Genomic DNA, 25,507 nt, shown 5'->3' with positions numbered 1-25,507 from the left:
TAAGGTGTTTTTGGGTCCCAGGTTGGACTTGTGTTGGAATTTGTGGGTATTGATGATTCTGAGATTCTAGAAAGTCTCTGTCTTTCTGCCCCGTTGCCAAAGAAGAAGCCATAATTCATCTGTGCTGTTTTCAAGGTTGTTTATTCTGTTTATCTCTAACATGTTCTGCTGCCCTGCCGCAGGTCTGTCCTGCAGGGCAGCGTGTGGGGCTCTGCCCCCAGTGGGATGTTACAAACATTATATACCAGAAACTACGTGTACTATATTTACAATAATGTGCCAATATCTATCATCTACGTTAAACAGCGTGTCCCCAGCCTAAACCAACAGAAAAATGCCAACACTACAGTGAAACATGGAGGGCATGAAGAAGGAGGAAAAGGACAAGACACACCCAATTTCCTCCATCTTGTCCCCTCTGAACCCCTCATCTAGAAACCTAAAATTTTACTTTTGCACCCGTGCCACACTTAATTATTACTCTTATCAAACACTCAGAGCTTGTAATTCATCCTGTAGGATTGAAAACTCCTCTCCATGGACAGAGATCACAGACAGTGTCTCTGGGGGCTCTGTACAGGGGGTTCCTGACCCCTGCCAGGGTCCCAGACCTGCCAGGGCAGCCAGAGGGAAGCCCTGGATTCCCACAGACTTGATGCTCTCCAAGGTCTTTTCCAGCCTGGTTGATTCTCTGATGATTGTGACACTGCAGGACCCTGGGGAAGCAAGGGGCCATTGTGGCACTGCGGGGCCTGGTGGCACTCAGAGGACCATGGTGACACTGTACGACATGGCGCCACAGAGCCAAGGGGCCATTGTGACACTGTGGGGCTGAATGGGAGCAAGGAGTGCATTGTGACAGTCAGGGTCCTGGTGGGACCACAGAGGCCACTGTGCCACTGCAGGGCCTTGTGGGACCATGCAGAGCTTTGTGACAGAGCAGGACCTTGTGTCACCATGGGGCCATGGTGACACTGCAGGACCCCATGGAACCAAGCAGCCACTGCTGCTCCTCAGGGACTCATGGAATGAAGGAAACATGTTTGACACCGTGGTGGCCCTTGGGACCAAGAGGCCTTTGTGACACTGAGGGACCAAGGAGAGCATTGCTGCCCTGCCAGGCCTCATGGAACCAAGGATCCACTGTGACACTGCAGGGCCCTGGGGGACCACGGTGACATTGTGACACTGCAGGGCCCAAGGATCCAAGGGACTTTGTGACACCAAGGGGTCCCATGGAACCAAAGGGACACTGTGACACTGGGAGGCCTCATGGAGTCATGGAGACCATTGGGACACTCTGAGGCCACATGGAACCGTGGTGACACCAAGTTGTCTGGGAGTGTTGATCTGCAGGAGCGTAGGAGGGCTCTGCACAGGGACTGGACAGGCTGGATCCAGGGCCCAAACCCAACAAGGTGAGGTTTAACAAGTCCAATGCTTTGGCCACAACAACCCCTGCAGCGCTACAGGCTGGGGACAGAGGGGCTGGACAGCAGCCAGGCAGAAAGGGACCTGCAGGGACTGATGGACAGCAGGCTGGACATGAGCCAGCAGTGTGCCCAGGTGGCCAAGAAGGCCAATGGCTCCTGGCCTGGATCAGGAATGGTGTGGCCAGCAGGAGCAGGGCAGTGATTCTTCCTGTGTGTTCAGCACTGGTTGGGCAGCACCTCAAGTGCTGTGTCCAGTTCTGGGCCCCCCAATTTGGGAAGGACATGGAGGGGCTGGAGCGTGTCCAGAGAAGGGCAACAAGGCTGGTGAGGGGTCTGGAGCACAAATCCTGTGAGGAGCAGCTGAGGGAGCTGCGGTTGTTTATCCTGGAGAAGAGGAGGCTCAGGGGAGACAAGGCGGTGTCAGGGCACAGGTTGGACTTGATGATCTCCAAGGTCTTTTCCAACCTTGCTGATTCTGGGATTCTCTGAAACCACCCTTGGAGCAGTTGCAGGAGGAGCCCTGGGCCTCCTCTTCAGAAGCTCCAGCAGCCCAGGTCCCTCAGCTTCTCCTCACAGGCCCAAAGCCCATCCTGTCAGTCCTGCAGAGCCTCTGCAGCTCCTTGCCCAGAACAGGGAGCCCCACAGCCAGAAACAGCAGCTCAGATGTGCCCCCTGGCCTGGGGTGCCTCTGGCAAGGGAGCAGCACCAGGCACTGCAGGAGCCTGCAGACAATTCCTGCAGCACTTGTGGGATGATCCTGCTCCCCAAGGGCCGTTCCCATGGTGCCAAGTCAGGAACTGCAATGGGGAGTGGGGTCAGAGAGGAAAGGGCAAACAGGGATGGGTTGTGTGCAGGGGAGGGAACAGCGCTGGGCAAGAGGAAGAAATTTGTATCAGGAATAGTAAAGAAAGCAAAGGTGAAGCCAAGGAAATGCTCAGGGCAGTTTGGGGGTGGCTGCCAGGCAGCCCTGGCTCTGAGCAGCAGCGTCTGCAGTGGGACAGGAAACTCCCAGCTGATGGGAAGAAATTTCTGTCTGACTGCAGAGGCCAGGACAAAGCTGAGTGGTTTCCCTGGTGTCCCCCAGCCCTTCCTGGCCCCAGGGGCTGATGGCATTTGTGCTGTCCCCACACCAACAGCCTGGGGCTGCTCACGGAGGTTTTCTGTGCTGAGCATTGGCCTGGCCGTGTTCTTGAGAGAGCCTGGACAAGGAGCCTGGAGCCCCCAGGCCCTGGCCTGAGGCGCCAGCGCTGCCCCAGCAGTGCCCATGGCCTGTCCCTGCTGCAGCCCCGGCACTGCCACCCCCAGGACTGTGCCTGCCCCGAGAGCACTCAGGCCCTGCAGCAACACCAGGGCCACCAGGGCAGCGGGGCAGGGCCACGGGAGCAGCACTGGCAGCACCAAGTGCTGCTGCTCCTGGGCACAGCTGCTGTGCCAGCACTGATCTGCCCCAGCTCTGCACACAGACATTGCTGCTGCAGCTCCAGAGAAGGCAACAAAAGGCCATCTCTGCATAAAACTGTGCTGGGACATCCTTTAGTTTCTTGAAAGGCACCAAGAACACTGCCCCTCATTTACACAGTTTGTGGCCACAAGAAAAGTGGAGAGAAACAAAACGATAAATGGCACAAGGAATGACATTTCTTTGTGAACCATATGAAAAAAACTAAAAGATTGAAAAAGAACCTTTGCATGAAACCGACAAGAAGTATCAAAGACAACTTTTATTACATGTGATTTAGATAAATTGTTCAGCACTTTAATGTCCCTGAAAGCATCCAGTCATCAGTCTCCTCACTGCAGCCTTGAGCTCCTGGTTCCTCAGGCTGTAGATGAGGGGGTTCAGGGCTGGAGGTACCACCAAGTACAGAACTGACAGGGCCAGATCCAGGGATGGGGAGGAGATGGAGGGGGGCATCAGATGAGCAAACATAATAGTGCTAAGGAACAAGGAGAGCACGGCCAGGTGAGGGAGGCAGATGGAAAAGGCTTTGTGCTGTCCCTGCTCAGAGGGGATCCTCAGCACAGCCTTGAAGATCTGCACATAGGAGAAAACAATGAACACAAAACAACCAGATACCAAACAGGCACTAATAGCAAGAAGCCCCAGTTCCCTGAGATAGGAAATGGAGCAGGAGATCTTGAGGATCTGTGGGATTTCACAGAAGAACTGTCCCAGGGCATTGCCATGGCACAGGGACAGGGAAAATGTATTGGCTGTGTGCAGCAGAGCATTGAGAAAGGCACTGGCCCAGGCAGCTGCTGCCATGTGGGCACAAGCTCTGCTGCCCAGGAGGGTCCCGTAGTGCAGGGGTTTGCAGATGGACACGTAGCGGTCGTAGCACATGATGGTCAGGAGGAAATACTCTGATCCAAGAAAGAAGATAAGCAGAAAAACCTGAGCAGCACATCCTGAGTAGGAGATGTTCCTGGTGTCCCAGAGGGAATTGTGCAGGGCTGTGGGGACAGTGGTGCAGATGGAGCCCAGGTCGCTGAGGGCCAGGTTGAGCAGAAAGAAGAACATGGGCGTGTGCAGGTGGTGGCCGCAGGCTACGGCGCTGATGATGAGGCCGTTGCCCAGGAGGGCAGCCAGGGAGATGCCCAGGAAGAGGCAGAAGTGCAGGAGCTGCAGCTGCCGCATGTCTGCCAGTGCCAGCAGGAGGAAGTGGCTGATGGAGCTGCTGTTGGACATTTGCTGTGGCTGCACATGGGCACCTGGTCATGGAGAAAGGACAGGGACAAGTCAGGAGAGGCTGCTTGGAGCCAGACTTGGGCCATTCCCTGCAGACTGTCCTGCTGGAACTCACCCACCCTTGTTCCTGCTCTGGGAAAACCTTCACCCAGGTCCCTGCCTGAGCTCCAGTTGTGCAGGCTGAGTGTGCCAGGAGCAGCCAGACCTGTGCTTGGGGGCTCTCGAGGAGCCATCCCTGCCCTGCTTCCCTGGGTTTGTGGCCCTGTGGCAGAGGGACAAGGCTGGATATTCAGGATTTGTCAGGGGAATAATTCCTATTGCAGAAAGGCATGGTACCATCTGCACTACCACTTCTAAGGGAAATGGCAGGAGCAGGTTTAAGGAATTGTTTTCCTACCCACACACCATTCCTGGCTCTCTGAGGTCAGAAATCCCCAGCATTCCTGGTGCACTCAGAGTTTGCCTCAGAGATATGTGAGAGGCAAAGGATTCCCTGTGGCTGAGGGCAGGTGAGGGGCTGGATGGGCTTGTTCCCCCAGCACTACTCTGCTCAGCCCCCTCTCCTTCCCTGAGCATCTCCCTGGGCCTGGACATTCCCTCCTGAGAGGTGCCTTGTCCCTGCCAGCGCTCACAGAGCCCATCCCACCCTGTGTGCCCTCGGCCCGGCCCTACAGAAACCTGCCTGTGTGCAGGGCCCTGGCTGGGGCAGGCTCTGTGTGCAGCTGGGCAAGGGCAGCTCAGGAGAGCCCTGCTGGGCCCTGCAGAGGTGATGCTGCTGCTGTCCAGGGCTGAGGAGTGGCTGAAGGCCCTTTGGGAGGCTCCCAGCAGAGAGACTGACCACCCAAAGTCACAGTTCTGGAGTCTCTGTAAATGTTCAAACAATCCTTTGAGTATCCTTTCAATTCAGAATATTCTGTCATTCTGGGATTACAATTCCTTTTCTGCTTCTCTCATCCCCCTGTTGCCTATAATCAAAAGAGAAAAAAAAGAACCCTTGCAACAGTGTTCGAAAAGTAAAGTAAAAACCAGACCTTTATTGGAAGCTCCCAGGTGTCCCAGTGGGGATGAGGCACACCCAGCCCCTGATTTCAACAGTTCATTAAGATTGAATAATTAGGCTATTTAACAGGAACATCCAATAGGAGATTCAGTTGCCCCAATTACACACCCCTGGCTCAGCCCATTGGAGTAGGTCCAAAGACTTCTTTGCCCAGATTTTGTTATCCCTGCTCACATTCAAAAACGAAAATGTTCTTCTTGTAGGTCCTCTTCCTTATAATAAGACTATATAGAATTAAAGGAATGTATTTAGACAGTCAGCTTATTGTTCTAAAATCTAAGAGAAAGGTAAGGAAGCATACTAGAGGTAATTAAGGATTATAACTATATTAACTATATAATAGTAGTTTAAAATAGTTGAGAGTTTAATAGAGTTAGGTAGGATTATAATTTTATAACTATATCATAATAATTTACAGAACTGCGACTATATGAAAAATATATGAAAAGCAAAACCCTTTTTGTCATCATCCCAAACTTCCCACAGTGCTCCAAGCAGGAAATTGAAAACACTACCAGGAAAGTGCTCAACTTTACAGCAATCCCAGGCTTACCTTCTTTGGGAAGTGCCCTCCGGAGCTGTGCCCAGGCTGGTCTGGAGCTGGGAGCAGCCCTGCCCCACCCAGCCCCTCTCAGCAGCAGCACCTGCCCTGCTCAGGGTGGCTCCTTCCCCCCACAGCTCCTGGCCAGCGCTGGGAGCAGCTCCAGGGCTGGCTGAGAGCTGTCCCTGGCAGGCAGCAGAGTCCTGGCCCAGCACAGCGCCCTGGGCTGCAGGACCCTGCTCTGCAGGACAGCCCTGGGCACCCCTGGCTGCTCTGCACAGGAGATGAGCAGAGAATGCACTCACAGGGGCTGTGGGCATTGGGATGTTCCAGCTTTAGGAGATCGCTCCAGGAGCTGCAGCTGCATTGTCCTGCAGCCAGAGGTTCCTGTGCCAAGGGCTGGCAGTGATTCTGCCCCAGGCACTTCTCAGCCCCTTCCCAGCCCTGACTGATTGAAGCTCTCTGTGCCTCTGTGCTGTGCCCGGGCTGGCTGCAGGCAGTGCCCCAGCCCTGCTGGGCTGGGAGAAGAGCTGCTCAGCAAGAGAAATGTGCTTTTGAAGCTCTGCTTGGTTGCCAGGATCACCCTCTGTGCCAGGAGCCCGGCCCAGCTCAGCAGCACAGACACAGCACAAGGACTGTAATGACCCTCTGGGGCTTTGTGCTCATGCCCTGAACATCAGGCCCTGAGAGGGAGCTGCAGAAACCTCTCCAGAACTCCAAGTCAGAATCCAACTCCAAAGTTTCTTGGACTTTTAATGGGTCCCACTGAGGGACACGACTGAGAAAGTGTCCCCAGGCCCCAGGCAGAGCAGAGAACTGGAGGCACTGATGACAGGTGGGGACAAAGAGAAGCCAAGTCTTGGTGCCCAGGGGCACAGCAGGGTCTGTGCCACCAAGGGCTGGGAGGAGACACCTTGTCCTGAGGCCCTGGGGCCTCCTGGCACAGCCCCAGCCAGGCTGGGCACTGTCACCCCCTGGTCCTGCCCTCAGCATCCCCCCCTAGCCCACATCCCAGTGGCCTCAAGGATCTGCTGGAAGGAGTCCCTGGGGAGCCTTGGTCAGGAATGGCCCTGGGGGCTCCTTCATGCTCCCAGGGACTGCAGGTTTTTCAAAGGACTTTGGCTTTGGCTTTTGCCTTGCAGTCTCTGAGATGTTTGTGCAATCATGGCTTCCAATTATCTGCTGTAATTAGTCCCTGGAGAGGCTTTGTCAGTAACAACACTCAGTGGGGCACATTAATGCTTCAAGGTACTTCAGTTATTTTAAGGTACTTGGTGTTTCCCTTTTGATACAGACTCTGTGAGAGGTTTGTGCAATCATGGCCCCAGTTATCTGCTTTAACGAGTCCCTTGAGAGCTTTGTACTGACACTCAGTGGGGCTCATTAATACTTTGAGATACTCAACTTTTGTAGGGTACTTTGGATTTTCCTTTCCACACTGAGAGGTTTTTGTGCCATTTTGAGTCTCTGAGAGGTTTTTGTGCCATCCTGGCCTCCAATTCTCTCCTCCAAGGAGTTCATGAGGAGCCTGTGTTGGGGATGGACCTCATTGGCACCCATTAATGCTGTGAGACACTTTGGGTGTTTCCTCTGACTTTGACTCCTGGAGAGGTTTGTGCCATCTCCTCTCAGGCCCTGAGGTTCCAGGGCTCAGTTCCAAATGCACCACGGGGCTCATTGGGATCCAGCAAGTCCTGGCAAACCATTGCTCTGCCTTGATTTCCCTCTGGTCTGGGGCAGTTCATCAGGAAGTTTCTGTAGTGGTTTTGGGTCACCAATATGAGATTTCTCAGCCAATGCATCAATTAATGTGGTGGGTTCAGTGTTGGCTAATTACCAGTGCACTCACTAGAATATACTTACACATTTCCTGCTGTGAGATAGGATTAGGAGAAAGACAAAGTGGGATCAAAACTGTAAAAGGGTTTAGAGAAAAGTTTATTAACAGTAGCTAAAAGAAAGAGTAATAAGAATCAGAGGAAAACATTGAGACCACTTCCTCTCTCCTTATAACCTGACAATATAAAGAGACAAAACCTAAATTTTTCTGTCAGTTTTCCACCTCTAGAATAGTCTTTGTTCAGTTCTCTTAGGGAGAGAAGTTCCTCTTGTTAATGTTATGGAGACTTCTCAGTAAAGACGTTTGTTTGTATTCCACGGACAGATTCAAGCGAGATCTCTTTGGTTGCTCTTGGAGGGTGAAGTTTATTCAGGACGCAGAGAGGCTCTGCCTCGAGCTGCCAGACACAGCACGTGGCTGGGCCTAAGGGGATGGGGGAGGGGAGAGACAAAGAGGGGAGCAGGGACTCCCGGAGGACGCTCCAGGAGGAGAGGGGAAGATCCAAGAGAGCGTCCAGCCCCCCGGAGAGCCTTTATCAAAGGGGGCTCCAGGGTGGGCTGGAACAGGACCTGGGCCAATGGGGTCACAGGCACCTGATGGTTCAGGGGAGGGTTACAGATGTGGGGTGAACCATACATTCTGGGGGGTGAGATGGAACAGTCCATTTGGCCTTTGGACCCCGCTGTAGGTAAGGTTATTGTCCAGCCAGTGGGGGCATGATATTCATCCTGGCTGTACTATTGTGGTTCTTAATCATATTTATCTACCCTTCCCAACATCTCCCCTGTTTCCACTGAACCATTTGAAATATTAAATATTGATTTAACAACTATTTTCCTGCACACTTGGAGGTGTACAGGGTATTGTTACTAGAACTATACTTATTACTATTGGAACAGTCAAGCTTATTTTACAGAGTTCCTTTAGCTAAGGTGCAAAGCTCAAACTATTAAGTCAACTGTGTAGCTGAGATGGCCTAATTGTTGTCAAATCACTGATTATAGTAGGGGAGGCATTGTCAGAATTTTTTTGGAAAAGGTCTTATAATTAAACGGGTTGAAAAAGATTTGTTAGGGTTTGTGTTAGATATCTAGGTGGTCCCAACAGCCTGTGTGCTGCTGTCACCAAAGTTCACTGAAAGAGCAGAGGTTTTCATTAAAATACTGGGTTTTCATCTTGGGACAAGGCTGACATTGCAACTGGTAAACATTCCGACTTTTGTCTTTCCAGTAGCCAGGAACAATAAGCTGCAAATATATTCTTTGGCCTTTCCTCCTTTGATTTAGTGCTGCTGAACTAATAAAGTAATAGTGTCCATTATTCTGCAAATGCTTTGCTGCTGTGGAAACTGATTCTGCTGGGCTTTGCAGTTTATTTCCAAAGGATATGAAGTAGCATTCACCCATCTCACCTTGCCATAGCTCGTTCCATTTCACACCTGGCTTTGCACAGTTAAACAGCAGCGTCTTGTTATGGCTACTTGTAGTGGCAAATGATTTTGGCTTTTCTAATGTAACTGCACTGGTCAGGTTTCGCTAAGATAAAATGACAAGCTGCACCCCAGGGGATTAACCGAGGGTGATGGGTGGACTGACAAAGACCAAGGGAGAGCAGGCAGGGTGTGTTGGAGTCACTTGGGCTGCAGGCAGTGCTTTCCCTTGATTTCTGTCAAGCGTCTGCCTGTGGTTGTATCTTCAGTTCATTAACAAAGTTACAGGCTTTACTCATTGCTCTTTAGTTTACTGAAGATGGCTGCAACTGTTCGGATGTGGATTTAGAGACTAAAGTTGTTTTTCCCAAGGTTATCACAGTGAAATTATTACATATTCCAGGGAAATGTAATGGCCTTTCAGAATATCTTCATGTCTCTCTCACTAACAATGCGAGAAACCGCCTTTCTGATGGTGAAGGTTGAATTCTGTGTTAGGAGTTGCTTGTCCTTTGCTTGCTTGGACAGCAGTAGGAAAAAGGAGCAGAAAGTTACTCTGAACCACCTCTAGAAAAGTTTTGCTGTGCATTCAGATCAGTCGAGGGTTTATTGCCTCTGAACTTAGAGCACCACACCTTAAAGAAAGTGGTGTGATTATCCACATCCTTCCCTACAGAAAACCCTGCACTCTAATGTTGTAGAGCAACATTTGGTGCTGCTGGGACCAGGCAAATTATGAGCGGCTCCTCTGATTCTCTTAATTTTAAAGTTAGGACAGATGATTACCCCCAAATTCCGCTGGGGAAACCCCAAACTGCTTAGCTAAGCTAGATGTAAGTCTCTGGCATGTGGCTGGTGTAGCAAAACCCAAAAATCAGGAATAAACTTTCTCCCTGTTTTCTCTTTAATAACATTTTTCTACCGTTTGGATCACCTGGTGCATAACAGAGGTGGCATTTGTGTTGTGGCACTTACCTCCCCGGCAATTGATGGGGTATTTTTCTTCAGCTGCCTGTTTTCTTGAAATTTGTAGAGACTGTGCTTCTGAGGCAAGATGCTTGCCCTCTGTTAAATTTAATTGAAATTTGTTGTCAGTTTTATGGAGGAAATTACCCCATATGTGCCTAAGAGTGACCTCATCAGCCTTATTTCCATTAAAAATCAGGTTAAACTGATCTCATAGTGACTTTTTAGTCCCACTTGTTCTGACTCCCCTCCTCCCACCCCTGAAAGAAGTAGAGAAGTCTGCCACCTTTCAGGCATTTTTATACTCTAAGAAGATGAAAATAGACATTTTTCCATGTCAGCAGCCTAGGAGGAGTAGAGAGTGCATCCTCTTGGTACTATTATTCTTCCTTCTCCAAATACTAGTGGGAGAACACTGGATTACAAGTTCTAATGAAAACACCAAGGGAAACAATTCCCAACAGCTGGTTGGGATTTTTCATTGTTTGGAGTAAAGGTACCAGTCAAGCAATGAATAGACTTTGTCTGTCTTTGCATAACATTTACATTCTTATTCCCTGAGAAGCTGCGCTGGGATTATCAGCTCCATGTGCTCAGGGCCATTGCCGGGGCAGCCCCAGGGAATTGTACAGTTCCATAGCCCTGCAGTGGGATTGCAGTTCCCTCATTCAGTTTTGTCTGCTAGGAGATTTTTAAATTTTTTTAATGTGAAACACAGACCTAATTCTCTGCACTTCTTTTCCTCTGTTATGTGGCCGGTCCCTGAAACTTTTTGAGATTGAATTTTTCTCATAAAAATGAATCTAAACCCAGAGAAAAAGCCACGGTCTTGCTTTCTATTTATAATGTTGTGCATCTCTCTCAGTTGTGTACAAAAATAATGAAAATCTTAATTGGCCCATGATCTAATAGGCTATTTATAAGCATGCACACACATATGCACAAAATGTGATGGTAAAATTTAGCAATAGGAAAGCTTTTTATAGATTGGTAAAATATGAAAATACAGGATTCCAGTTAAAGAACAACAAAAAAAAAAAAAAAAAAAAAAAAACCACACAAAAAAAAACAACAACAACAACAACAACAAAAAAACACCAAATGAACAAAAAAAAACCAAACAAAAGCAAACAAGCAAACAAAAACCAACTAATTGCAGAATTTAAACCCAGAGAATTTTGGTTCAAGCTCCACCTGAGCCCTGGAACCAATATATTTGGCTTCAGTGAATTCCATGAAATCTGTTATAACTGTTTTTAAAAGATAAAGCCAGAATGACTCTGACATGGAATTCTATAAATCCAGACTCTTAATTTCTGTTGCAATGGTGTGGAACACTTCAAAACATTGGGCTTTTCAAAATGTCCCTGCGCAAAGGAAGAAAAAAATAAGCTACCCCTCCCCACTGATATTTTTCAGTAGCCCAGCCTAAACTCCTGTTTCTGATAAGGGTACAGCTGGGCCAGCTCTAGTTTTGGGTTTAAAAGGAGCTGGGCTCATTCTCTTAATCTCTTTGTGGCTTTGATGCCAACACATACCGAACTTTTTCACAAAGAAGCACTCAATCAAACATACTGGACCTGTTTCAAAGAACACAGTGTTTTCTGTACTTGCAGAGGGAAGATTTATTTTATCTTGGTCAGTATTTGTCTCTGGAGTCAGTGACCCTTCTTTTTCCACCTCATCTGAAGTGAGCCACCGGCTGTGAGTGCAGGGCAGAGCACCCAAACTTCCCAAGGCCACCCCAGCACCACAGTGACCCCAGGAAGAAGCGTTTTAGAACCAGTGGCCAAAGGTGGTGTGGGGGCGGGAGCGGATCCGTCCCCTCCCTCAGTGAGCCCAAGGCTCGGGCAATAGAATTGGCACAGCACTGAAGCCTCCATGAAGGAGCAGCTCCCTTTGCTCCCCCAGCGCCTCACGCTCCCACTGAACCGGCTGTGGACACACTTTGGCACTGCAGCCCTCTTGTTCCTGAAATAAACCATGTGCTCCTGGCAAAGCGGGCAGCAGCTTGCCCTCTGCCATGGTGGCTGCAGGGGCACTGCAGCTGAAAAGGGCAAGGGCACATTCTCTTCCACTGCACTGATGTGCTGGGAGGGGCACAGGCACTTGGCAACAAACTCTCCTTGCTATTTCTCTTGGCATAAACTGCTTTCAAGGCTGGAATTCCCTTCCTGAGGGCCTCTCCTCAAAGATCCTGCAGGATTAGGCAGTAACCACTCAGGCTTCCTGCACTGTGGTTGTGTAAAAGGAGCCACGTTCCAACATCTGCACAGGTCCAGTCACCAGAACACTCTCTGGAGGCTTTTTCCAGCCCCTCCCTCATCCCTGCTGCCATACCCTGTTAGGAGGCTCCCAAGACCTTCAACAAATTGGCACTTGGAGTCCTTTCCTCTCTCTGAAAGGAGAAACAGAATGGATCAAACAGCACACCTTTACTAGAGATGATAAACCACCTTGCTGTGATTTATTTCTGTCATGCAGAATGCACGTGACAGAATTACTCTGCTGTGCCCACAGACTCCACAAAGCAGGAGGCGGACTAACAACACAACAGACATGGAAATGAATGTGAAATTGCAGGGTAACAGAGGCATATTGCTAAAAATTTACTGTTCCTAAAAAATGGCAGGAGAAGTCTGTGTACTTGAAAATCTCATACTTCTTGCAAGACGTAAACGAAGTATTCATTTTTAAAGCTTTTTCCACTTTATCATCATGTTACTGAGCAAAATACTCGGCTTAAAAATAAACATATTTATCCCTCATGTATTCAATTCTGGCCATCAAAGGAGCCATTGTGAACAAGGCAAGTCTAGAAATGTTTTCTGGATTGCCCAGAAATCATTAATGAAAAACAGCATCCAATGAGATTTGTTTAGGCTTTGAAACCCTCCTATGTTATAATTTTCTAGGTTTGAAACATACTGTAAGAAAACAATTTTAGGACTGATGAAACTATTAAAGCCAGTCACACACAAAACTTGTCCTTTTTGCTTGAGTTCTGTTTGTTTATTAAGCCCCACTTCAATTCCACTTCTCCCAGTTCCAGCACTGAAACCCAGTGAAGTGCTTGAAAGGAGCCACTGGTGTAAACTTGCACCCCCTGCCCTGTCATCCTCTCTGCTGTGTCCCCCACGCACTGTCCTTGGCATGACAATCATCCAGTATCTCTGTGGAAACCTCACGTCTCTTTTCTTACGGTAATCCCGATACACTCACCCAACAAACACACACTCACGTCCCCGGTCAAGGCTGGAGAACTTTTACCTTCACTGTTTCTCTGCTCATCCATCTCTGTCAAGCCCAGGGACAGGCAGGACCCCCTGTGCTCTCCCAGCTCACCCACGTCCTGGTGAGAGGAGGCAGCTTCTCTGGGCACCCTGTGCCAGGACCTGTCCACTCTCCCAGCCAGGAATTCCTTCCCTAGACCCCATCCATCCCTGCCCTCTGGCAGTGGGAGCCATTCCCCGTGTCCTGTCCCTCCAGGCCTTGTCCCCAGTGCCTCTCCAGCTCTCCTGGAGCCCCTTCAGGCCCTGGAGGGGGCTCCGAGCTCTCCCTGGATCCCTCTCCTCTCCAGGTGAGCACCCCCAGCTCTCCCAGCCTGGCTCCAGAGCAGAGGGGCTCTGCCCTTCAGAGCACCTCCATGGCCTCCTCCGCGCTTGTTCCAACAGCTCCACATACTTCTTGTGCTGGAGCCCAGGGCTGGGGCAGCTCTGCAGGTGGGGTCTCACCCGGGTGGGGGAGAGAGGCAGAATCCCCCCCATTCCCCCACCTCTTTTGATGCAGCGTTGATGCAATTTTGGCCGTGCATGACACCCATCTCTTCCCCCACTGCGTAACTCCAAGGGTTAACTCTCCTGGCAAGGGCCCTCCGCCCTCCAGCAGAGTCCCTTGTTCTTACCTGCACACCTGCACACAAACCAGGCACTGCCACAGTGCCTTCCAAAGGCCACGCAACAGCTCTCTCTACTTAGGCCACAGTGGAATCCTGAGACACGGAGAGGTCCTGGATGGAATCCACGGTCCGACTGCAGCCCACACGTCTCTGCAATACAGAGCGATTTGGTGCCAGCTTTGATGGGTGCCTCTGGGAGAGCGGGGAAGGCTGATGCCTGTACAAGCCCTGCCCTGAGGTATCCATGTCCCAGTCCCTCTTGTCAGCACTGCACGATCCCACAGAAATAAGACAAAAGGTCTGGAGCACAGGACCACTGATTTCAAACCCATCTGCCTGCCAAGGCAGCTGATGATCACACTGCTGGGATGCAGAGCATTAACATTTGCTTCAATGATGTGTATTAACATCCAAAATGACACAGAAAAATAAGGGTTTGTGGCCAGAGATGGTTCCTGGCCAAGGCTGGCACAGGATGCTGATAGCCATGCACAACACAATTCTTCTGGCTATCACCTTCATACCAGACAGTGTAAAGTTGGAGAGAAACCCAAGCTGGATGCCCAGAGAGTTGGAAGATCTGCATGTCTCATCCCTCATCCCTGTTTCTTGCTCTGGGACAGGCTCAGTCCAGGGCCCCAGGGCTCCCTGCTGGCTCCAGACAGATCTCTTACCATGAGGAACTCCATTCAGTATTTGGATGTGGGGCACGAGCACCCTCACAGTAAAGTACAGATGTGCAGCTGCCTTCATCCTTCCAATCACACCTCCCTCAGAAAATTATATCAGACATTGTCACTGCACTTGTCTTTGTCCAAACCCACAGAGTCTGGAATTAGCTTCCCTGTCCTTTGAAAGACTTTTTCAGTTGTGTCTTAGCTCAGCTCCAGTTCTGTGATTTTGCCTGGGCCCAGGTCAGTCGCAGCACTGCCTAAGAGTGACCTGCCCTGACCAGATGGGTCTCTGGGTACTGGGGCACTGGAACTCTTCCAGCCTCTTCTCTGCTGTTCCAGGGGTGCTTAACAGCTAACAGAGCTGGCCAGAGCTCTCTTCAGACAGTCCCCAGGTCCCTGGGATGCAAGTTCTCCAGCTGATTTAAAATATGGATAGCTAGCTGGTGGTATTTGGCTGCTTGATAGACAGGAAAGAAAACATCCTTTTTTGCTAAGAATTATTTTTTTGTCTTCCTTCTGTCAAACAAAGAGGAATGCTGTCTTGAATACACCTGCAGCATAGCAAAGAAAATTCCAAACCTGCCGGGCTGTGCTGGGCCCGCTGCTGAGACACATGCACAAACAATCTTTTTTGTTCTTCAAAAAGATAAAAATGCCTGTAATAAAACTTACAGTAAAGTAATATTGTCTCTCAAACTGTTCAAGAAAAGGGACATTGGAGCTTTAATGCCCCAGTGTGAGATGTTGAATAAAATCTTCCCCCGAGTTTGCACCCAGTAATAAAATACTATTTTTTTCTGACAAAACTAGGTAGGTCTATATGAAAACAGCTCAGGAGGCTCTCACGGTGATGAGGACAGAGCAGAGAAGAACATTAAAGGTGAAGTGTTAGTTCCCTGAATTAATGCCCTGATGGAGCCAAATTGTTTTGCAAAGAGACATAACAGTTTCTTCCCCTTGTTTCCGAGTGTCTGAGTCACCCTGTAACTCATAATCTGCACTAGTGCAGATCAATCTGACATGAGTAAGTAACATATCTGGCTCCTGTGCTCCAAGCCACATGTCTCCAATGTAAATGGAAGTCAGGAATACAGAAACAGCTGTGGGAAAAAGAGAAGACAAAAATCAGAACAGATATTCTTCTATTTCCCCACAGGATTACCAAGCTAAGCTGCTTGGTACCTCCTGGACTATGTTTTAAAAGAGTTCCCTAACTCTTTTCCTAGCTGGAAAATCTGGAGTGGCTTTGCCCATGCAAAGCCAACGATCCTACTCACAAGAAGGAACAAACCAGTTTCCTGTTAAATAAAGCAGTTGGAAATCTGACCTGTCAGATACTCTCACTGACCAGCAATAGGGATCAGCATCCAGGCCCACGTGGAGCTGGGTTTTTTTGCAGACTATTTTCCCTCTTGGAATTATATTTCTTTCACATCTTTTATTCCATTTTAGTCCCTGAAAGGGAAGTTTCTTAGAGGGAGTGGGAGTGTTGAAGTGTCAGAAAACCTCACAGTGTGGCCACGCTCTGTGCTGCCCACTCCTGCCCCCGTCCCACCAAAGACACAGCTTCTGCTTTGGGAAGCCACGAGCCTGGGTGGATACGGGAGAACTGATTGAATGGATTTAAAAAGCCATGGAATTTCCTAGTGTCTCCCACCACTGCCTTGTAACATAAGTGATAAGAACAAGACAAGTCACCTGTCTTGTCCGCATCCTCTTCCACCGCTGCTGATAGGCACAGAGATGTCAGAAGCTCGTGGAAGGTGCTGAACAGGCCCTGCTCCTCCATTAGCTGCAGCACGATGGAACTGAGCCCACCGAGCTGCCTGGAGAGCCCAGCCGAGGTGCTGCTGGCCTGGCAGGGCGGGTGCAAAGCTTGAAGAGGCTGTTCCTCAGTGTCTCATCCCTGAACATCTCCCGCGCGGCCGCCGGGTGCGGCAGGACGCGGTTCCGCAGCCACCTCGGTGCTGGGGACACGTCCTGCTCCCCGAGGGGCTCTGCCCAGCCAGGGACCTCACGCCACGCAGTGACAATGTGAACAGATGCAGAGGTGACAGCCACTGCCTCACCCCCACCTTCACCGGCTCTGAGGGTCTCCCCTCCGTGTGTGGAGGGTGGTGCTGGGAAAACAGGGTCCCAGTGGGCAAGGATGGAATTCAGATGTTCTCTGCATTTCTCCAGCTCAGGCACTTTCACGTCTGCAGCAGGGTCATCTTCTTCCACCCCGTTCTTTTTCTGAGTGTGACGATACACACGAGATGAGGCTTGAGGTTTGTTCTTTAATATTTTCTGTAAGAAGATAACCACCATCAAAACAAACATCAGATACTCCAAAGGATTTTCCTAGAACAAAATTGTGAAGCAAGGTGTTCTCCTGTGCTGATTCAGTTGTTACAATGGCAAGTACCAGCCTCGTTTAGCAGCCTCATGGAGCCTGTGCTGTTCAAGGGGGCCCCGGGAGCTCCAGGGACTCCAGGCTGGAACCCTGTTCCAAACTGGACCACCCAGCCTGGGCACGAGAGAAGCTCCTGAAGCCTGGAGCAACACAACCCACATATGCACTGAGTTACAGGCATCACTCCACAAACCCTCTTCACATCTTTCTGAGGAGTTTTAAAGGGCGAAGAAACTGTAGAAAAGCTAAAGCTTTTACAGAATCCCTAAATACATGACACTTTCTTAACTGATACAGAACATTTAAACAAACCTACAGAAGCTTTAATGTGCACCAAAAGCAGCTGCTGCTGCAGGAAACCAGTGCTGCTTTAAGAACTCCCACTCCCAAGTTCCTTGCACTTTTTGTTCACAAAGAGAACAAGAGAAGTCACACAAGTCCTGGCTTGTTTTCCTTTCTTCAAAACTGGTGACAACAAGAGACACCAACAATTAACTTTCACTTGCTTTAATTATTTATTGTTTTTACTTACACATCTCTTTCAGATCCCCATTCACAGCTTTGAGCACAAAGCCTCTAGGCAGTGCTTCTTCTCTTAAGATTTCGTTAAAAATACCCCTTTTCAAAGCCTGACTCAAGATTTGCCACTAAGTTTCATTTTAAAGCTCTTTCCCTTCATAAACTGCGTTTCCCCAAAGCTTCCAAATTGTGTTCAAAGGTTCAAAATCACCACAAGGAAGATCCAAAAAATGTCTTTCCCTTTCCTTTCCTCCTCCCTCAAGGTATATCAGCCAGACAGAAGGTGTTAGTCCTACTTCCAGAGAAGTTTGCCTCATTTGAACTGCTGGCCTGAAACAGCTACAACAAAATACACCTTGCTGGGAGTATTTCAGCACTTACTGAGCAATTCTTTGTTTCAGTCCTTCTGAGCCAGGGCCCGCAGGTCCTCCTGCAGCTGCAGCTCTTTGCTGACAAGGCTCCACGTGTGCAGCAGCAGCAGCTCCTGCTGGAGAGGACGCTCTCATTAACTGTGTAATGCCTCATCTCCCTAAAAGCCTCCACAACAACAGCACAGTATTGCAGCACAGAGCTGAGGGTGCTGAACAACCCACTCAGCTTGGCCAGATCTACATTAGTCCTGGCAAAGGAAAACACGACTGCCATGCAAACCATCACTACAGCTCTTAATCCCTGCTGTCAGAATGGCCAGGAATTAGGGACGAAGGATTTGACAGCAACTGGGCATCACATTTTACTTTATTACCCGTGTATTCAAACAGCTAAATCCTCCTGTCAAAGAAATCCCATCCAAATTCACTACCCAACACACAAACTGGAGGTGAAAAATGCCATCTAGCAGAGATAAAGAAAGCCTCCTGACCTTAATAAAGTTCAAACTGGACAGAGGATGAAATGCAAACCAACTAAAACAAAAAACAAAACAAAGAACTTACCAAATATGTTTGATTAACGCGACCAAAACACACAGAAGTTCATTTACAAGCTGAATAGGAAGAAGTTTCCTATTCTCCTGGGATTGATTCTTGTTTTCTCTCATCTTCTAAATTTGTTAGCCATAGAGTATGGAGTAAGGAAATAATTTTATTTATCACCTTGTTCTCCAGAAACCTGAAAAACAAAACTGTGGTAAGCACATTTCTCTCCCTCTCAAGATTTTTCATAAAGGTGCACAGAGAGAAATAAAAGAGAAAACAATTTCTATTTCTGCTCCTTGTTTTTCCTATGTGGAACGTGTTTGGAGAATTGTTTACCTGGAGTGAGTGCTTGATCAGATTCTGGTGAGGATTGTTTGAGCCTGATGGCCAATCCAACCCACCTGGGGCTGGACTCTTGCGAGAGGGTCTCAAGTTGTGGGAGAGTTAGAGTCAGAGAAAGTAGTATGCACTTTTAGGATCTTCCTTTTATATAGTATACTAATCCATTTTAGCATAATTACAATAAAGAAATCATTCAGCCTTTTGAATTGAGTCAGACATTGTCATTTCTTCCCATTGGGTTTTGCCTGCATTTACAATACAAAACAAAATGAAAAACAAAAAAGAAAAGAAAAGAAAAAAGAAAAGAAAAGAAAAGAAAAGAAAAGAAAAGAAAAGAAAAGAAAAGAAAAGAAAAGAAAAGAAAAGATAAAAATAATAAAAAAAAGAAAACCACATTTGAAAGGCAGATCCTCATCAGCAGCTGGTCCATCTCCTAAGGGGGACCATATTCTAGTGCACTTTTGGTGCACTTGACTGAACTTGTCAGGGCACTCTATGTTAGCAGAAGAGATTTTTTGTGAGAGAGAGGCAAGGGGAGGAGAAATAATGTTCTAGACAGCTCAAATCCATTACTGTGCAACTTCCTGTGCAGGTGGTCCTGCGAGAGGATGGGAACTGGGGGTGCTTGAAATTTAAAAGGTAAAGACACCAGCACAAGGTGTCATTCTGCTTTTTCAAGGCAGTGATTTCCAAATCACAAAGCCCCCCACCATCATCCCACCTACCACAACCTGAAAGCGTCTTGATTCTGGTTTCAAAAACACAAGGGAGGCCTCAGAGTTCAGCAAGTTCTGCCAGGGCAGCCCTTGGCACCCCTGTCTCCATGTCTGTCACCCTTGCTTTCATCCTCAGCCACAGAATTCTTCTACTGTGGGCAGGAAAATTGTTTCCATTTCTCCTATACTTTGCTGATTGCCTTTTCTCTAAGCTGTGCAGGACCCACGTGAGGAGGCTGGGATCCTCTGTCAGCTCATAGGCAGCTCTGGTGACACGGAAAGCACTTTGTAATATTTCCAGAATACAACTCTGAAACAGAAAATGCAACTTGTTCTTTTACAGCCAAGACCTAATTATCTAACTTAAAATGAGCAATTTGGCTGGTATCTGATAAAATTCCAGGTAAAATGAACACCACCTGTTCTCAGGAACTCCAGAGAAGGAAAGACACTCGCCCTTCAACACTTCATACTACAGGTGCTGCTCTTACAAGAAGTATTCAGGTAGCAAGAAAATTTTCTCCTTTTCTCCAAGGTTTGATACCTGAAATACTCAGGGTGGATACTCCCAAACCTGAGAGCTCCTGACATGCGAGTTTCTCTCCTGCTGAAGCACTGTTCAGGTAACAAATGTGCTGGCTGGGGAATAGAGACCCCAAAAAGAAAAGGCCCTGCCTGCAGGAGCAAAACCACGGCACCCACGTGAGGCTCCATGATGGCAGGAACCTGTTCCAGTTTCAGGGGATAAGGATGGGACTGATTTAGACACAAGCAATAATTTCCCCCTCCACACATACAAAAAACCAACAAGGAACAAATTTTCAAGAGGACCAAGGCAGAGTCAGCGGTTCTTTTCTTTTTGGTACTTGAGATCTTGAAGCCATGCAAGCTTCTGTGGTTTGGGGTTTTTTAGAACTTTCTTTTCAAATTCTTACCTGGGAGCCCTCGTCACACAAAGGACTGTTGAAAAAGGACATGGATTGTCCAATGTGACACTGCAAACTCCTTGAGGAGGGCAAGCCCTGCTCAGCAACATCCAAGCCATCCATGTGCTATCTACCACATTCCGGTCCTGAATCCAAACCCAGCTCTTTGCTGCTCCCTGGGAAGGAAATGGATCCTATCCCATTGAAAACCAGTACATCAGCCCATTCTTCAGCCAGCACACCCTGTCTCTCTTTGTCTCACACCTGGACACCTGCTCCAGGTGTATTCTGCGAGGGACAGGATCAAAACTGCACTTAAAATCCTGAAATAGAACCTGCATTGCCTTCCCATCATCCATGAGATGGGTGACCTCATGGTAGTGGCATAGTCAATCAGACAGGAATTTCCCTGACTGCGGACTCATGACTGACACCATGAAAGGTTTCAAGCACCAGCATTTTATTATTCCCCAGTTACAAACTTTTATACCCTTTTCCCTCACATGCGTAATATCTGAGTGCCCTTTTACTCTTTTGTGGTTGGTCAATAAACATCAGCATTCCGTGCTTCTTTTCCTTCAGTGCTGTTCACCTGTCTTATACAGCTGCACCTCATTGGGAATGAGGCTCGGCTGCAGCCCCATTCCCTGCGTCCCATAATCTCTTCTCCTACATTCCCCTCTGTTATCTCACGCTGCCCTGTCCAGGTGCTGGCACTGTCCTTCCATCACTTCCCAGTAGTGCCAATGATGGCCTTTCCCGCTATCAAGATCAGATTATCAGGGCTGGAGTTTCCTGGAGAGTCCAATCCCTTCCTGTCAGATCAGAAAGGGCCAGAGAACACTGAGCCAGCGTGGACCTCCTTGTCTTTCAGGACCTTGGGCAGAGGATTTAGGGGCTTCCTGTTGGGACATATTGGGATGAATCCCATTGTCCTGGCTTGTAAGATAAGCATGTATTCTATTTGCCATCTGTTGGAGGTTGAGCAGTTTTCTTATCTCTTCCGAGAACAATGTCTCCCTCGGGGAAGTTATCTTCTGTTAATGGGCCATGGAATGACTCACTGCGTGACTGGTGAAATTGCATCATCCCATTGTGAGATGCTCCACCCAGAGGGAGGAGCCATGCATTCCTACCTGCATAAAATCAGCACTTTTTGGGACACCAGGGCAGCCCTTTGCTGGATTCCCAGAGAAGCAGCTTTCTTCTCTGTGAGATTCCCAGAGGAATGCCAAGCTGAACTACCAGACCTTCCGAGAAAACTCCATCCTTCTAGAGATCACCGCTTTAGCAGCATTTCATCTGCCACTCCAGGAAGAACAGCCACCATTTAACTGAACCACTACCAACACCCTGACTCCTCAGGGTGTCAGGTTTCTGACTCTACCACTAATTTTGTTTGTACTAATTGCATTTTTATTATTATTTTTTTTATTTAGTTTTTCTCCTAGTAAAGAACTGTTATTCCCATTTCCATATCTTTGCCTGAGGGCCTTTTATGTTTGAAATGGTGGTAATTCGGAGGGAGGGAGTTTACCTTTTCCATTTCACAGGAGGCTTTTGCCTTCCTTCACAGACTCCTGTTTTTTTAAACCAAGACACCCATCCAACGCCACAGCGTCACAGATATTGTTCTGGTCCAAGTTGTCCCAGGCAATACCACGTGAAAGATCACTGTAACAGCACTGTCCTTCTCTTGTTGGAAATCCTTTGGCACCCAGAGAAGCCAGTGGTACTTGGCAGAGCCAGGGTCTGTGGGACAAGGACACTGGGAACAGCTAAAAGCAGAGAGGGTGCTCAGAGAGCCGAATTCCCACAGGATTCGGCCACTCCAAGTGGGCCAAGCCATGCTTGGCATGGCTTTGGGCATCAGGGTTCTGCTGGCCCTGGTGGGCTGCAGAGCCACGGAGGGCCGAGCTGAGTGTCAGACACCCCTGGAGAGCTGGGAGAAAGCCTGTGGGCAGGACACGGGGTCCCAGTGACCTCCCATCCCCAGTGCCAGCGTGGTGGCCACACCTGTCCTTCCAGTGGCCCCACAACAAGTGGTCTCACAGTTGCTTCAGTGCCTGGAAGGATCTCTCAACCCTGACTAGGTGCCAAATCCCAGCGTCCGGCTGGCCATGACCCTGTCCAGAGGTTATGGCCAGCCCGGGTCCAGAAGTGGCCGTGCCAGGAGGTCAAGGAGGAGGCAGTGAGAAGAGCCCAGCAGGGCAGGGAGGCGAGGCAATGAGGGGGCAGAGGGAAGGGAGGGAAGGCATTTGGTCCCAGAGGGCCAGGCACTGCAGGCTCGGCTCTGCTGGTTCTCAGGGTGCCCTGGATGGGCAAGATGCTGCCAGGTTCCACCTCACCACATGCCCCTACTGTCCTCTCGTCCTCCCCACAGCCATGACCTCGGGACCAATGGCTCTGCACATCCTTGCCTCCTCTTCTGCCAACACAGTCCAGGGAAAATACTTCCACTACTACTGTTGGTAAATGTGCCTGATAGGCTTGACATGCATGAATTTCTGTTTCTTCCTGCTTATGATTACAATTTACTGGGAAGGGATTTGATGGCTAAAATGGGAATGTCAATTATGACTGAGAAAGCTGATGAGGAAGCTACGGCCCTTGTAACTTTGTGTCAAATGTCAGAGAAGACCTATGCTGAAGTAAAGCCAGAAGTGCGAGCAGTCCCACAGAAATGTGGAAAATTAGATATGCAACCTCTCCAAATGACTTCGAAGCCACCGGGACGAGTGGTGTCTAAAAAGAAATACCCTGTTTCAAGGGAGAAAAGGCAAGGGGTTACAGCCTGTTGCTGAGCTCCTGTTCAAGGCAGGCCTTTTGGGGCAACGTATGTCTGCCTAGAACACTGCCATCCCTGCCCAGTAAGAGCCCGGCAGAATTGTAAAGATTTTTAAAGAATTTTAAAGTGTTAAAAAGCAGATCAACTGAGTCTCCTGCCCTAGCCCTTCCAGACAGGGAAAAAGAATTTGAATTTTGTGTGGATGTGGAACAGGAGCATGCCACAGGAGTTCTAGTGGAAGAACACCACAGGGCTGTACTTGAAGACCGATGGCCCATCTTTGTAAAATGTTTAACCCCTCAGCGAGGGGTGGCCCCATGGCCTCCCGCGAGGTAAGATCTCCAAACAGATCCTGGTTCTTTTCCTTGGATCCACAGCGCGGTTTTTCCTGGATTGGCTTCCCCTGTGTAAGGGATAGGGATATGTAGGAGGAGTCTGTTGGGCTCTCCCCCACGACCATTAGCAGTTTCAGGCCTCCCAAGGACTCCTGTATCTCCCTTTTCCCCACCAATATCGCTCTTTAGCTGAAGTTGCTGACAATGACCAGCCCTGAAACACCAAAATGGGTTTGTTGTTTATTTCTCGGGTCCTCAGTCCTGCGTGGGACTCGGTAAGTGGGTGCTGCAGAGGCTCCGGCAAGGCATCAAAAACGCCGGCCCCACACCCAATGGTGGCGCGAGATCTCCTCCAGCTCCGGCCCGTCCGCAGGGTGCTTGGCCAAACACCATCGGATCAGGTGCTGGAGCTCTGGGGAGAGAAGCCAGAAAGCGGCGGTCAGCGCCAGAAGTCTCCTGCCCAGCTGCCCCCGTCACCCGCGGGGCCCGGGCCGTGCCGCGAGCGCTCTGGGCCGTGCCGGGCTCCCGACCGGCTCAGCCCCGCGCGGGAGAGCGGCACGGCGGGACGCGGCCGCCTCCTCCGGCCGCCCGTGCCGCGCTGACCCCGTCGGCACGGGCCCCTCCTGCGGCCGGCCCGTGAGGGCAGATCCACGTCCCTGGAGCTGCGTGAGGGCCGCGCCGGGCGTGCGCCGCCACTGCCAAAGCCCGCCGGCTTGAGGCCGGACACCCACCTGGAGAGAGCTGCCGCCGGAAGAAGAGCTTCCCCAGCACGATGGCTTGGTCGTCCTGGAAGGGGAGGCTGCCGCAGACCATGACGTACAGCAGCACGCCCAGGGACCAGGTGGTCGCCGCGTGGCCGTGGTAGCAACCCAGCCAGGTCCACTCGGGCGGGCTGTACACGCGCGTTCCTAGGGGAGACAGGCGGCGCTGGCCGGGCGCAGGCTGCTGCCTTCCAGAGCCTGGCACCAGCCTCCTGACCGAGGCAGGGGCTGCGCCCGCGGGCACAGCTTCCCCCCCGAGGCCACCCCGCGTCCCCCAGCCAGCTGGCCAAAGGCAGGAAACCATTCCGCAAGGCCAAGAAGGCCAGCAGAGCAGCCCAGACCCTTGTGGGCCCGCTGAGCCCAGGGGCCCAGAGCCGCTTTTGCCTCCCCCTCTCTCGTCAGGGCCGGCAGCCGCCTCCTGGGGCACGGCATCCGCCCCGTGCCAAAGGGCAGCCGTCTGAAGGCCGCGGCCCGGGAGGGAACGGGGCCGTGCAGTGCCTGGCACCGGGAGCAGGGCCCAGGCCATGGGCTCACCGGCAAAGTCCGTGAAGGCCCGCTCCTGGAGGAAGGTGCCGCAACCGAAGTCGATGAGCTTCAGGTCGCCGCTCTCCGGGTCCACGAGGAGGTTCTCCAGCTTGATGTCCCGGTGCAGGACGCCGCAGGCGGTGCAGTGCCGCACGGCCTCCAGAACCTGGCAGAAAAGCCAGCGCGCCTGCTCCTCGCACAGGAACCCCTGGTCCTGCTCCTGCAGGAACTCCAGGAGATCCCGTGATGCCCCCGGACGCTCCAGCACCAGGATGAAGCTATCCGGCAGCTCAAACCAGTCGAGCAGCTGGATGATGTTCTGGCAGCCAGAGCCCACCTTCTCCATCAGCACCACCTCCAAGGGCACGCGGGTGCCCTCGGACTGTGAGGAGGAGAAAATGAGTCCCTGCGGCAGGTGCTGCTGCTGCTGCTGCTGCAGGCCTGGGGCTGCGCTGCGCCCTGCCCGGGATGCCCCAGTGCCCCCTGCCGCAGCCTCCCAGGCGCTTGCGCTTCCTCCCGCCCGGGGGATGCTCGGGGCTGCCCCTGCCCGGCCCCGGCACCGCTGTTCGGCGTGCCCAGGCCCGCGGGGCTGCGGCTCCGCACGCTGAGCCCGCCCCGGGATTCTCCCTGCCCGCCACGCCCCGCTCTGTCCCGCTGGCCCCGCTCGCTCACCAGCTCGTCCCACTGCAGGACGCTCTCCCGGGCCACGCGTTTGAGGGCAACCTGCGAGCCATGGGGAGAGGAGGGCTGAGC

The 25,507-nt window shown here is 50.5% G+C and overlaps 1 protein-coding gene and 1 long non-coding RNA gene across 2 annotated transcripts; both read right to left on the bottom strand.

The window, feature by feature from the left end:
- Window positions 1-3,189: 3,189 nt before the first annotated feature.
- LOC140681614 (olfactory receptor 14A16-like) lies at window positions 3,190-4,122 on the bottom strand. The gene has a single exon (XM_072921600.1). It carries the CDS (start codon window positions 4,120-4,122, stop codon window positions 3,190-3,192), a length of 933 nt encoding a protein of 310 aa, XP_072777701.1.
- Window positions 4,123-23,700: 19,578 nt separating this feature from the next.
- On the bottom strand, window positions 23,701-24,461 carry LOC140681506 (uncharacterized). Its single transcript, XR_012052622.1, has 2 exons — window positions 24,200-24,461; window positions 23,701-23,880 (listed from the first exon to the last, which is right to left on the bottom strand). It is a non-coding gene; the product is annotated as an uncharacterized lncRNA (long non-coding RNA).
- Window positions 24,462-25,507: the final 1,046 nt, after the last annotated feature.

Source organism: Taeniopygia guttata, chromosome 37 (assembly GCF_048771995.1).
Source record: "Taeniopygia guttata chromosome 37, bTaeGut7.mat, whole genome shotgun sequence".
In the NCBI taxonomy this organism is placed as follows: Eukaryota; Metazoa; Chordata; class Aves; order Passeriformes; family Estrildidae; genus Taeniopygia; species Taeniopygia guttata.
This window is presented reverse-complemented; position numbering and strand designations above follow the sequence as displayed.

Bases quoted from the DNA above. Each gene is read 5' to 3' on its own strand.
- LOC140681614 (XM_072921600.1), bottom strand. From the start codon at position 4,122: ATGTCCAACAGCAGCTCCATCAGCCACTTCCTCCTGCTGGCACTGGCA.